At 41.4% G+C, this 14,620-nt stretch overlaps 1 protein-coding gene across 5 annotated transcripts in view; it reads left to right on the plus strand.

The window, feature by feature from the left end:
• The window catches only part of dgkh (diacylglycerol kinase, eta), a 121,704-nt gene that overhangs the window by 48,338 nt on the left and 58,746 nt on the right, over positions 1-14,620 (plus strand). For all 5 annotated transcript variants that reach the window (XM_060929898.1, XM_060929894.1, XM_060929895.1 and 2 more), the window contains 2 exons: positions 10,137-10,241; positions 11,211-11,343. In XM_060929898.1, the coding sequence (XP_060785881.1) occupies positions 10,137-10,241; positions 11,211-11,343 (238 nt within the window). The remainder of the gene's footprint in view (positions 1-10,136; positions 10,242-11,210; positions 11,344-14,620) is intronic.

Raw genomic sequence — 14,620 nt, forward strand, 5'->3', positions numbered from 1 at the left:
ATTTAAAAGCACTATGGAAGTAGTGGATTCTGAATTGTCCAAAAAAAAAAAAAAGTCCTCTCCGAGAATCACTTCATTTGTTTCTCCCATCTTATAGCAGATTACACAAAACTACCATACACATATGTCAAAAAATTACCTGAAATCTGTCCTTTAACTTGTCCTTCACTTAAAAACTGGTACAAGAACCAGTTTGAATCAATTTGAATTGTGGACCCCTGTGACACAAACTTTGTACCCTGATTGTAAAACAACCCTTAGCACAAAAAACATTGTTGAAAAAGCCATTTTACAGAACCTGGGTCTAGATCTAGATCCCTACTGAGGAAGACAAAGACAGCAGTGTCAATGTAAAACTCTTTGATGGGGAAATATGCAGAAAACCTTGACAGGAATCAGACTCGGACAGCTCAACCTCTTTTGAGTGACACCAGATAGTGGGATTTCTCTCATTACAGTCATCTTTCATATCATGAAAAAAACAAAAAATACAAATGCATTCAATTCTATATGATGCTTTAAATAGCCTGTACACTACCAGTCAGAAGTTTGAGTGAACTTGCTACAAGGTGTGTTTTTATCTAAGCTGTGTGTGTGTGTTTTTTATTTTATTTTATTTTTATTTTTTGCTGCTCACTAAAATGTGCATTAGTACAGAATAGTACATTTATATGGTATATTTACATAGTTTTGCTGTAATGCCGAGCATATTGTCCAGTCGCCTGTCTCTCTACTGTATTCCTGTAGTAAGATTTATACAATACCAGTCAAAAGTTTGGACACACCTTCTAATTCAGTGGTTTTTCTTTATTTTCATTAATTAAAAGACATTTCATGTCTTAAAGTAATGATGAATGTCGTTTCTCTTGACTTAGTTGAGCGGCTCTTGACATAATATGGATTACTACAGTTGTGGAATAGGGTTATTTACTCTTTTATTATTTATTGTTTCATCTTAAACACATTAAGAAGGCAAGAAATTCCACAAATTAACTTTTTATCAAGCCACACACACCTGTTAATCGAAAAGCATTTCAGGTGACTACCTCATGAAGCTGGTTACGTTCTGAAGCAGATGCAAGTGCAGGTTGGTGTTTTTATTAAAAAGTCCAGCAAACAAATATAAAACAAGAATCAAACTCAAGGCCAAAGTCAGGCAGGATTTCAGGCATTCAGCAAATATCGATACTAGGGCAATATCTAAAATAACCAAAACCAGAGAAGCAAATATAAATATAAAGTCTTAGTAAGTCAGGTAAAAACACACCGAGTGTTACCGGTACTTCACAAAAAGGTATTGTCCAAAGTCTGTTTATTCTGTTTATATAGTGTATGTGTACAGGGGAAGCCATGGCCTAATGGTTAGAGAAGCAACTTTGGGACCAAAAGGTTGCTGGTTCAATTCCATGGACCAGCAGGAATGGCTGAAGTGACCTTGAGGAAGGCACCTAACGCCCAACTGCTCCCCAGGCTGCTCTGGATACGTTGTACGTTGCTCTGGATAAGAGCGTCTGCTACGTGTCATTAATGTAATGAGACACAGGTGTACGTACTCAGGTGACTGTGAACGTGCGTGATGGGAATTGTAGTTCATTATGATTTGTCTGTAGGCCTGGACTCTGGTGCTGAAGTGACACAAAGCTGTCATCAAGGTAAACGGTGGCTACTTTGAAGAATCTGAAATCTTTCATAGCTACTATGAAAGCTGTTTTGGTTTTTTAACACTTTTTTTTTTGTTTTCCACATAATTCCAATATGTTCCATATGTTATTTCATAGTTTTGATGTTTTCAGTATTGTTCTACAATGTAGAAAATAGTCAAAATACAGAAAAACCTATGAATGTGTCGGGGTGTCCAAACTTCTAACTGGTCCTGTAGATGTGAGTTAGTAGTTGTGACATGACTCGCAGGTGCATTTCTATAGTCCAGAATACAAACAGAATTGTTTGTATTGCAATTTTTGCTTTAAGATTGTTAATGGAGAAGTACAGGGAAGGCCAGAGAAAGCTACATTGTGTGTTTGTAGACGTGGAGAAGGCATATGATAGAGTGCCGGAAGATGAGTTATGGTATTGTATGAGAAAGAGTGGAGTGAATGAGAAGTATATTAGCGTGGTGCAAGACTTGTATGAGAACAGTGAAACAGCAGTGAGGTGTGCAGTTGGAACGACTGAATGGTTCAAGGTGAAGGTGGGACTTCATCAAGGATCTGCTGCGAGTCCTTTCTTGTTTGCCATAGTGATGGGTAGCTTGACGGACGAAGTGAGGCAAGAGTTGCCATGGAACATGTTTGCGGATGATATTGTGATATGTGATGAAAGTAGAAAGGAGGTTGAGTTGGGTTTGGAGAGATGGAGGGATGCATTGGAATGAAGAGGAATGAAGGTGAGCAGTAGCAAAGCAGAATACATGTGCATCAATGAGAATGGAGATGAGAGTGTAGTGAAAATGCAAGGAGTAGACATAAAGAAAGTTGGTGAATTCAAGTACCTGAGGTCAACTGTGCAGGAAAATGGGGGCCGCGATAGTGAGGTGAGAAAGAGAGTGCAGGCAGGGTGGAGCAGTTGGAGAAGGATTTCCGGAGTCATTTGTGATAGGAAAGTCCCAGCAAAAGTGAAAGGTAAGATGTGTAAGACAGTAGTGAGACCAGCTGTGATGTATGGATTGGAGACCGTACCCTTAACGAAGAGACAGGAGGCAAAGTTGGAGGTGGCGGAGTTGAGGATGTTAAGGTTTGCGATGGGAGGTTGGACAGGATAAGGAACGAGCACATCAGAGGGACAGCACATGTGGAGAGCTTGGGAATTAAGCTAAGAGAGATGAGACTGAGATGGTATGGGCACATCCTGAGAAGAGATGCAGAGCATGTTGGAAGGAGAATGTTGAGGATGGAGCTGCCAGGCACACGAAAACGAGGAAGGCTAAAGAGGAGATACATGGATGTTGTGAGAGAGGACATGAAAGTGGCAGGTGTGGTAGAGAAGGATGCGGAAGACAGGGAGCAATGGAGACAGAAGATCCGCTGTGGCGACCTCTAATTGGGAGCAACCAAAAGAAGAAGAAGAAGACAAACAGAAATGTAATGAGATTTAATAAATATTAGAAAAGTAGCAGAATATCGTTAGAAAGAAAATTAAATCATAATCACAATTATGTGTTTGACAATAAATTGTTAGCCAAAATGTCACCATTGTGAGAGGCCTACATCTGGTATTGTTGAATGTGGTATTGATATTGTCATAAAGCTGCTACCATGACATTAGTTTTGAACTAGAGCTTTTAACGAGACTTTTAGAGGAAGTAGCATGGCTGTGGTTTGATGCTTTGGGATTTGAGTATGCTCGTGTAATGGGGAGATGAATGACTAATGTGACGGCTACATCAGGGCAGAGCTGGAAATTGATAGGAAGGTTTTAGCCAAAGAGTATGCAAGGACATTTTTCTGTAACGGAAAGACAGTCCATCAAATCCTTTGGAACCATTCAAGTAACCATGTTAAAATATCATATGATATTTATGAAAGTTTTGTTCAAGTGTTTCTAATAGCTGCAGTGTATAGTTGCTCTGGCTGCAGTCCGTGTTGTGGAGGATTGCAGTATCTACTGTATAGACAGTATATAAATAAACATTAGGTGTGTGGGCTTCCACTAAACTCCTCCACACTCCTGACGTTCAACTGCACCTTTACATCTCTGCTGTATTATACCAGTGTATTATAGCCTTCTTGTCATTTACAAGGCAATAAAGAGAAACTGATCCCATACACAACATACAGGCTTCACACTTGCACTGGTTTGCATTTACAAAGGAGGCTTTTCACATTGCCATGTCTTACTAGCAGCCCATCAAAGAGCTGGTCAAAGGCTCACTGGACATCTGCCAAAAGAACATTTGCTGAAAAATCTCCCACTTATCGATGAGCTGTTTTATAACAATGTTCCTGCGGTTCTGCTACTTCGAATGAAAAGAGATGAAACAGGAGAGCAAGGTGTCATAGTCTCCGAGATTAGTTTTACGTGGTGGGGTCAGTAAGTCAGAACACCATTTGTAATAAAATGTCCAACAAATGTCAGAATATAGTATGCTCAGAGGAAGAAGTGGGTTATTTTACCTGCCCTGGGATCTATAAACAGAAGAACAAACACATTTGTGGTGGACCTCAACATCCAAGGACTGAGAAGAATGAACGCTCCGACCTCTTTCACTAGACGTTAGATAGCATGTGATGTATTGTGGCTGGAATTGTTTAAATTTTGAGTTTCAACAGCAGCTAATTTCTCAAACACAATCTCCCACAACACATGGTTCGGTCTCTATACTACTTTAATATTATTTTTCTTTTATAACTTTATATATGGTGGCACGGTGGTGTAGTGGTTAGCGCTGTCGCCTCACAGCAAGAAGGTCCGGGTTCGAGCCCCGTGGCCGGTGAGGGCCTTTCTGTGCGGAGTTTGCATGTTCTCCCAGTGTCCGTGTGGGTTTCCTCCGGGTGCTCCGGTTTCCCACACAGTCCAAAGACATGCAGGTTAGGTTAACTGGTGACTCTAAATTGACCGTAGGTGTGAATGTGAGTGTGAATGGTTGTCTGTGTCTATGTGTCAGCCCTGTGATGACCTGGCGGCTTGTCCAGGGTGTACCCCGCCTTTCGCCCGTAGTCAGCTGGGATAGGCTCCAGCTTGCCTGCGACCCTGTAGAAGGATAAAGCGGCTAGAGATAATGAGATGAGATGAGAACTTTATATATTTTGTAAAAAAAAATTCCAAGCGGCCTGTTGGCGCCCCATGCAGAGTGTATTTCCACGCTGTGCCCACTGTTCCTGGAATAGTCTTCAAATCTACAGCAACCCTGACCAGGCAGTAAGAACAATAAAGACAGTAAGTAATTTCTGTAATTGACCTTAATTGATAACTGAAGAGCTATATATACACACGAACAGATTGTAATGAGTTGTAGGGAGATGTGAGGCGAGCAAGCACATGTCCAGGAGCATTACACACACCACCGTAGCAACAGCACGGGGGAAAAGAAGCAGCAAAATAAGAGTCACAGACTTTGCGTGACCTGAACAGCTCAAAACAGGGAGGGATAACAAGCGGGTTTGTGCTGACTCTCAGGTCGTCTTGCTGGAGTGTGACTCTGTCTTAGCCATTGTTTTTTGACTTTCTGTCTTTGCATTTCTCTGATTCTGACACATCTTCCTCTTCCCCTGTGTGCTCTTCTCACCTGCCATTGCCTCTGCTTCTGTACAATTCAGATTGTTCAATTTCACTCTGCCTCTTTCACACTTCCTGTGTAATCCAGCTCATGAGCCACAGACAGATCTGTCATAGTCATGAGAAGTTTTCTGTGCAAGATGGAATTTGTTGATTTCAATTATGCAGTAGATTTTGGGCCAGTATGGGAAGTTCATAACTGCACAACTCTTGCTAGGTGATGCAAACTGATTGTAATTTCAGGAGATTTACAGCATCTTGCAAAAGTATTCATCCCCTTGGTGTTTGTCCTGTTTTGTCGCATTACAAGCTGGAATTAAAATGGAGTTTTGGAGGGTTAGCACTATTTGATTTACACAACATGCCTACAGCTTTAAAGGTGCAAATTGTTGTTTTATTGTGACACAAACAATAATTAAGATGAAAAAACAGAAATCTGGAGTGTGCATAGGTATTCACCCCCTTTCGTATGAAACCGCTAAATAAGAGCTGGTCCAACCAAGTCAAGTCAAGTCAAGTTTATTTGTATAGCGCTTTTAACAATAAACATTGTTGCAAAGCAGCTTTACAGAATTTGAACGACTTAAAACATGAGCTAATTTTATCCCTAATCTATCCCCAGTGAGCAAGCCTGTGGTGACGGTGGCAAGGAAAAACTCCCTCAGACAACATGAGGAAGAAACCTCGAGAGGAACCAGACTCAAAAGGGAACCCATCCTCATTTGGGCAACAACAGACAACATGACTGTAACATTAACAGTTTTAACTGTTTTCGTTGATGTTATAACTCTTCATTGATGGAAACTTGAGTGCAAAACCGTTCAATGACAACTGCAGTCCTAAAGTTAGCAAGTCAACTGTAGTCCTCAGCCATAAAAGCATTACTGTAAGTGTCCAGAGCGTCCTCCAAGTGTGACTTTCAACTGTCCACATGGGGCTGTCCTCCACAGGAGCGATGCGATGAGACTCCAACCAGACACAGGGCACCAGGATGGATCAGGCAGGTCCAAGGAGCAGAAGAGGTCAGCATCTCGATCCCAGGACTGACATGTAACTCAGAGGGACAGATTTGGGGGGGGAGAGAAAACACAGGTGGTTAGGTATGCCCAATGTCACCTGAATAAGTAGGAACAGCCAGCAGGTAACACAGGCATGAGGGCGCCCCGGGGCCAGCCACTACACCGTCAACAAACTCGAGTAAGCAAGCGAGTGGGGGACTGACAGCATCCATACCGGTACATCCCAGTTTACCAAAACACTCTGTCTGAGGACTCTCCAGATCTACACCTTTACCTCATAAACACCATTAACAAAAGGCTTGACTAAACAGATATGTTTTCAGCCTAGACTTAAACGCTGAGACTGTGTCTGATTCCCGAACACTACTTGGAAGGCTGTTCCATAACTGTGGGGCTTTGTAAGAAAAGGCTCTGCCCCTTGATGTAGCCTTCACTATACGAGGTACCAGCAGATAGCCTGCACCTTTTAATCTAAGTAGGCGTGGCGGGTCATAAAGGAGCAGAAGTTCACTCAGGTACTGTGGTGCGAGACCATTCAGTGCTTTAAAGGTCAATAGTAGTATTTTATAATCAATACGAAATTTGATTGGGAGCCAATGCAGTGTGGATCTGACAGGGGTGATGTGGTCATATTTTCTAGTTCTAGTAAGGACTCTTGCTGCTGTATTTTGAACTAACTGTAGCTTGTTTATGCACTTATTGGAACATTCAGACAGTAAGGCATTACAATAATCCAACCTGGAGGTAACGAAAGCATGAACTAGTTTTTCCACCTCATGTAATGACATTAAATTTCTTATCTTGGCAATATTTCTGAGATGAAAGAAAGCTATCCGGGTAATGTTATCAATGTGAGTTTCGAATGAAAGTCTGGGGTCAATACTCACTCCGAGGTCTTTTACCGTTGCATGTGAAGAAACAGAAAGGCCATCCAGAGTTACTGTGTAATCAGAAAACTTACTTCTAGCTGCATGTGGTCCTAGTACAAGTACTTCAGTTTTGTCAGAATTAAGCAGAAGGAAGTTAATAAGCATCCAGTGTCTAATGTCCTTCACACATTCCTCAATTCTATTAAGCTGGTGTCTCTCATCAGGTTTTGCAGAAACATAGAACTGTGTGTCATCAGCATAACAGTGGAAACTAATATGAATGAATTTGAATTGAATGAATTTATTTTTAATAAATACAATGTTTACAATGTTTTAATACAATGTTTACGAATAAGATCACCCAGAGGTAACATATGTAAAGAAAACAGCAGTGGACCCAAGACAGAACCTTGTGGGACACCAAACTTTACTTCAGTACATCTAGAAATATCACCATTTATATCATCATACTGATAGCGATCAGTTAAATAAGCGCTGAGCCAGGAGAAGGCCGTTCCCTTAATTCCCACAACATTTTCTAGTCTATCCAGAAGAATGGAATGATCAGTGGTATCAAATGCTGCACTAAGGTCATGCAACACAAGCAGCGAGACACAGCCCTGATCAGACGCCAACAGTAGGTCGGTTACTGCTTTAACCAGTGCTGTCTCTGTACTATGATGAGGTCTAAATCCTGACTGATACATTTCATGGATGCTATTCCTATGTAAATATGAGCATAACTGCTGTGCCACAGCTTTTTCAAGGATCTTGGAGATAAAGGGGAGGTTTGATATTGGCCGATAATTGGACAGCTGACAGGGATCAAGGTCAGGTTTTTTAAATTCACTTCATAAGTCACATAATTTGTTGATTAAGATCCACCTGTGTGCAATCAAAGTGTCACATGATCTGTCACATGATGTCTGTATAAATTGACCTGTTCTGGAAGGACCCTGACTCTGCAACACTACTAAACAAGCAACAGGAAAACCAAGGAGCCTCCAAACAGGTCAGAGACAACGTTGTGAAGAAGTATAGATTAGGGTTGGGTTATAAAAAAATATACCAGACTTTGAATATCCCAGCGAGCTCCATTAAATCCATTATAGCAAAACGGAAAGAATATGGCACCACTACAAACCTGACAAGAGAAGGCCGCCCACCAAAACTCACAGACCGGGCAAGGAGGGCATTAATCAGAGATGCAACAAAGACACCAACGATAACACTGAAGGAGCTGCAAAGATCCACAGTGGAGATGGGAGTATCTGTCCATAGGACCACTTTAAGCTGTACACTCCACAGAGTCAGGCTTTATGGAAGAGTGGCCAGAAAAAAGTAATTGCTTCAGAAAACACGTTTGGAGTTTGCCCAACAGCATGTGGCAGACTCCCCAAAACACATGGAAGAAGATTCTCTGGTCAAATGAGACTAAAATTGACCTTTTTGGGCATAATTGGAAATGCCATGTGTGGTGCAAACCCAACACCCTGAGAACACCATTCCTACAGTGAAGCGTGGTGGTGGCAGCATCATGCTGTGGGGATATTTTTCATCTGCAGGGACAGGAAAGCTGGTCAGGACTGAAGGAAAGTTGGATGGCACTAAATACAGGGCAATTTTGGAGGAAAACCTGTTTGAGTCAGCCAGAGGTTTGAGACTGGGATGAAGGTTCACGTTCCAGCAAGACAATGACCCTAAACATACTGCTAAAGCTACACTGGAGTGGTTTAAAGGGAAACATTTAAATGTCTTGGACTGGCCTCATCAAAGCCCAGACCTCAATCCAATTGAGAATCTGTGGCATAACTTGAAGATCGCTGTACACCAATGCAACCCATCTAACTTGAAGGAGTTGGAGCAGTTTTGCCTTGAGGAATGGGCAAAAATCCCAGTGACTAGATGTGCCAAGCTAATAGAGACATACCCCAAGATACTTGCAGCTGTAATTGCAGCAAAAGGTAGCTTTACAAAGTATTGACTTTTGGGGAGGGGGTGAATACCAATGCACACTCCAGATTTCTGTTTTTTCATCTTAATTATTGTTTGTGTCAGAATAAAAAAAAAACAGTTTTCACCTTTAAAGTGGTAGGCGTGTTGTGTAAATCAAATGGTGATAACCTCTCAAAAATCCATTTTAATTCCAGCTTGTAATGCGACAAAACCAAGGGGGATGAATACTTTTGCAAGACACTGTATTCTGTCATTGTGCCACAGAAAGCTGCATACTGTGCTTTTGAACAAAGCGAAGTTCTTATTGCTATCATGAACATGTTCATTCAGCTTCTTTGACATGTGTAGCTGTAATTCCAGCTGTTTTCAAAATCCAAAATTACTTCTATCTAAATAGCTTATAGGAGTTTGTTCATAGTAAATGACCTCCATTTTTATTCCAGTAGTACTACTTTATTGTAGTCAGTGTTCTAGGGATAGTCCTGTTTGGGTAACTAATGTGTCAATTAGTTCGAGACACAAGGGTTCTCCTTAAATTGACAAAGATGATGTGTGCAAAACTTAAAACAGTACCTCCTCTTCCTTTTCTCTTTTACACAGAGCCTATGTTGCCATGTAAAACATGCTCACAACCCTTTCTTTCTCACTCTGCTCCTCGCCTGTAATAGTGAAGTAGTAATGTAGATTGATATATTATCAATAGATAATGCGGGTATTCAAAGCACACGGCGTGTCTTTTCGTGGATCGCTAGTGCAGCGACTACTTCTGTTATGAAACAGGCTTTTAGCATTTTCTGAGGCGCTCTGCCTGTCAGCCTGGATCTTGCTCACGCTGGGCTAGTGGAGCAGGAGAGGAGCGCAGGGGAGGGGGAGGACAGGGAGGGAGGTAGGTAGGGGGTCATCTTAACTCTCATCTTTAAGAAGCGGAGACTCATCTTCAGCTTTACTCTGAGCTGAGACAGGCAGCCAGCCAGATAGACAAGAGACATTTATCTCCCAGTATCTCCTCCCCTTCTCTCTCTCTCTCTCTCTCTCTCTCGCTCTCGCTCTCTCTGTCTGACTGTCTCTCTCCTTGCAGGTAATTACTCCGTTTCGAAGGCTCATCCTGTGTGCAGAGAACAGAAAAGAGATGGAGGACTGGATCAGTTCTTTGAAATCGGTTCAGTCTAGAGAGCATTACGAGGTAAGGCACTCATCTCCTTTTAGCGAGTATATGTTGTGGATTTTGTCATCTGTCCGACTTGTTCCTGATCTCATTGGAGTCTTGAACTTGGAGACGCACAAAGCTTTCTTTCACTGATGTAGTATGCGATGCTGTGCATGTGTGATATTTGTTTTGCATTGGTGACGGTTGGGTTTTTATATGCAGTTTTTCTAGCTGTAAATTCCAAGCTTAATAAACCTGCCAAAGAATCACCACTCTCTCTCTCTCTGCGTGTGCAGTATACCAAAGTCCTGGAGATCCTGCTGCATGCTTTTCCATGCGCTTCTCTCGGATTTCCTTTTTCCGTTACTCCTGAAAGGATTTGATTCCTTATTAAGTTAGATGAATATTTTGCGCTGACAAAAAAAGTGTACAATAATGTACGTTTCTGCAAATTTGAATTGGAATTATTTGAATTTGCAGCCTGTTGACAGACCATCGTATGCAGTTATCAGATTGAGTTTATATTGCCTTGAAATGAGAAGGAGGGGGAGATTATATAAGTCCTAATTCTCTGCAATACCACACCTTGAGCCCATGTTCCTCTGTTAGCACCCACACATCTGCCAAGTGGGGCACGATCCGTTCCTTCATTTTTTCCCTTGATGAATAAATCACATCAGAAATATGTAGTGACCTTAAATAAGACCCAAACTGTAGGGGGAAAAAAAAGGTGCTTCATTAGTGTAAAATTATAGTAGCACCACTGGCTAACTTGAACACATTACACTCTTGTAGTACAAGTGATGTGTGACAGGCATGTGTGGTACTGTGCTGTGTACAGGAGCTTCTGAGAGTTGTGTGTGTGCCAGCATGCTGCTTGCACGTGCACCATCTTAACTAGAAAAAAAAAATCACTCACCGTATGATAAAGTGTATTTCCTTTCTAGGAGCTCCAAAAGTCTTATCCTGGTTCTGCCAATTTGTTTTTAACTTCTTCTTTGCTAGACGGCACAGTTTAATGTGGAACATTTCTCAGGGATGCACAACTGGTATGCCTGCTCCCATGCTCGCCCCACCTTCTGCAACGTCTGCCGTGACAGCCTCTCAGGGGTCACTTCTCATGGCCTCTCCTGTGAAGGTAGGCGTCCACTTCCTCTGTCTTCATTTCGCTTTTTACCGGCTTTATCTCCCTCAGCTCTGTATATGCGAATCGCTCTTTAATTATGGATGCCATATTTTGTTGATGCCTCCCATCTGTCTGCTTATTTTGCGCTCACTTTTTTATTCCTGGGAAACGTGAGCGCTTTTTTTTGTATCCGTGCTTATCTGCAGTTGCAGTTGCAGTTGCAGACCACAAATGATCTAGCACAGAGAGCGAAAGAGATGACGAGCACGTCAGCGTTCTGCCAGAGTAGTGCGGATGAGTGATCGTTATTACTGTTTTTGCGTGTGTGTGTTTGTGTGTGTGCGCAATCTTGATACATGATTAAGTATCTCAGATAAGGTCCTGCTAGGTTAAAATACTAAAAATATCCTCTTGAGGATCATGCATTTTAATGGACTGAAATCATGTGGAAAGATAGTGCTAATTAGGCTCAGCGACATGCAGATGGTGCTCATTAAACACCTCTGCACGTCACTGGATCTCGCAAAACCAGGAAGTAAAAATAGCTTCACACTAACACTTTGTGACCGATAATCAGTTTGGCTTAATTTTTAATTTTGAGCAGGAGTCTATTTTTTCCCCATCATCTGCAAAGTTATTGCTGTAATGAGTTGATATTGTGTAAAAGGTAGTTAAACATTAATTCCAATTCTCAAGCATGTGAATGTGCAGACCGGTTATTACGGGGAATTTACAAGGTCTCCACGGCTGCTGAATGCAGCATTATGAACTATTTTCCATCAACAACTCAGTGTTTGTGGAAGAAACAAAATGCTTTTCAGTAAATGTTATAATTTTATGGTGCCCTTTATACACAATTTGAGAACGATCATTTAGGTCATTTAGTGGCGATGCTAAATGACCTGAATTAATTGCTGTGAACTCGTCTTCATTTTCACGATGAAAGATAGAGTTTCGCCATCAGTGCAGAAGTAATAATTAAAGGACACTTTAGAATGCCGTTGCCTTTTTTTCCCCTCACATGAAGGGAGCAGCCAGAGCTCTTTTCGTCCCTTGAGTATTCGTTATGTTGCAATGAGCAGATCATCTTATTTGGTGTAACTAATTAACAGTTATTCCGTGAAGCTATAAGCCATGTATGACGAGCCTGAGTGGAATAACTGTTTTATTCTATGTACATTCACTGGATTTTAAGAAACGGAGCATCCATCCATTATCTGTAGCTGCTTACCCTGTCCAACAGGGTCGCAGTCAAGCTGGAGCCTATCCCAGCTGACTATGGGCGAGAGGCGGGGTACACCCTGGAAAAGTCGCCAGATCATTGCAGGGCTGACACAGAGACAAACAACCATTCACACTCACATTCACACCTACGGTCAATTTAGAGTCACCAGTTAACCTAACCTGCATGTCTTTGGACTGTGGGGGAAACCGGAGCACCCGGAGGAAACCCACGTGGACATGGGGAGGACATGCAAACTCCACACAGAAAGGCCCTCGCCGGCCACGGGGCTCAAACCCAGACTTTCTTGCTGTGAGGCGACAGCGCTAACCACTACACCACCGTGCCGCCCACGGAGCATTTTTATTTTTTTCAAATTCGATAAATAAAAACTTTATACAAAACGTTCGACAAAATAATTTCTGCTCAGAATGTAAACAAACCGGCGAAATGACAGTAGCAATTTGTGGAAAATGCTATAATAATAATTCTTGAAAAATAAAAAAAGATACGTTCTTGCCATCAAATACTTTTATTCCATATTCTGTTGCTTTTTTGTATTTTTGGGGGTTTGTTTTCGAGTAGAGTTTTTATTTCGTCCTCGGTTGGTTCAGCAACACGCTCTGCCTTTTTTTTTCTCTACTCATGGTATATGAGCTGATAGCCTAGTAGTAGAGTAGCCAATCAGAGCGCGTGATTGCTCATATCCAGTGAATGTGGATAGAAAAATACATAATAGAACCACAACCAAGAGCTGTCTGAAGGAACCTACAGTTCACATTGGGTTCTGAAGGCAATACTGTTTTTTTTTCTTTTTTTCAAACCTGAATACATTTTATGCATTTGCCTTGGTATTCAGTCAATGTTGTTTACGTGTTTTTTTTTTTCTGCATAGTGTGCCAAGATTGGTGTATAGAACCTTTGCTGTCATATCAGAACCTGCTGCAGTACTCTTCATTTTTGTAGCAAAGTATTTCTGGAGAATTTTCCTATTTGATATTATACCAGGGCTTTGAACCGGTTCAAGGAACGAAAACGAAAACTGGGAACTTTTTCTATTTCACATGGAACAGAAACGAAACCAGAAACTTTATTATTTTTTATGTTCCGGAACAGAAACGCTTATTAAAAATAATGGTAACCGGTTAATACCGGTTTTTATTTCGTTCCTCAAAGTTTCCGTAGCCTACAAATAAAAAAAGTCATTCTTCTCCTGCGCAAGTTTCTATGACCCACTGGGGTTCACTTCCTGTGTGACGTTCGCTGACTGAATGTAGAGAGCGGGAGGGTGGACTACTATCACGTCTCCACATCTTAAATAAGAGGTAAATATTGCAGTCTATCATTATTCAAAAACGTCAATTTCAAACACGATATCAATATATTTGTCCACGTTAATGAGAGGCTCGCGAACATTAAATGACGTTAACCTCTGTTAGCCTATCAATGCATAGGGCCTGACTAGCCTTTGGTAACACACTAAACGAATTATCTTTCATTTTTGGCACTTTTTCTGTTTGTGTAGATGGGAAGACATACTGAGAATCCAAATCGCCAACATTTGAAATAATAATTGTTTTGAATTATTTCTTGTCTTATTTAATGAAGGTTGTAATAGAATTAGCCTACATTTGGCTTAAGCTGGATGAGACAGAGACATAATTTTATAGCCATTTGTTAAACAGCTGACAGGGAACGTAATTAACCGTTCCGGGAACTAAATTTTTTTGTTCTAACCGGTTCGGGAACGTCTATTTAATGGTGGAACCCAAAACCGGAAACGTTAAAATTCCATTTCTGTTCGGAACGAACCAATAGGAAAAAAAATCTGGTTCAAAGCCCTGTATTATACCAATACCAGAGCACTGGGTATCTGCTAGTCTCACAAACCAGACTGTTATTTGCTTGAAACTCTGGTAGGTTTTGTCAGTAAACCTGGCTAAGAACCACAGAAAGATGCAACGTGACTGACTTGAGAGTTGACTTACTCCAGACCTTTTCCCATAGTCCATCAGCAGGCACATGAGCTTCTCATTTCCTCACCATTTGAATTCTGTGAATTTTAAG

Source organism: Neoarius graeffei, chromosome 9 (assembly GCF_027579695.1).
Source record: "Neoarius graeffei isolate fNeoGra1 chromosome 9, fNeoGra1.pri, whole genome shotgun sequence".
NCBI classification, from domain to species: domain Eukaryota; kingdom Metazoa; phylum Chordata; class Actinopteri; order Siluriformes; family Ariidae; genus Neoarius; species Neoarius graeffei.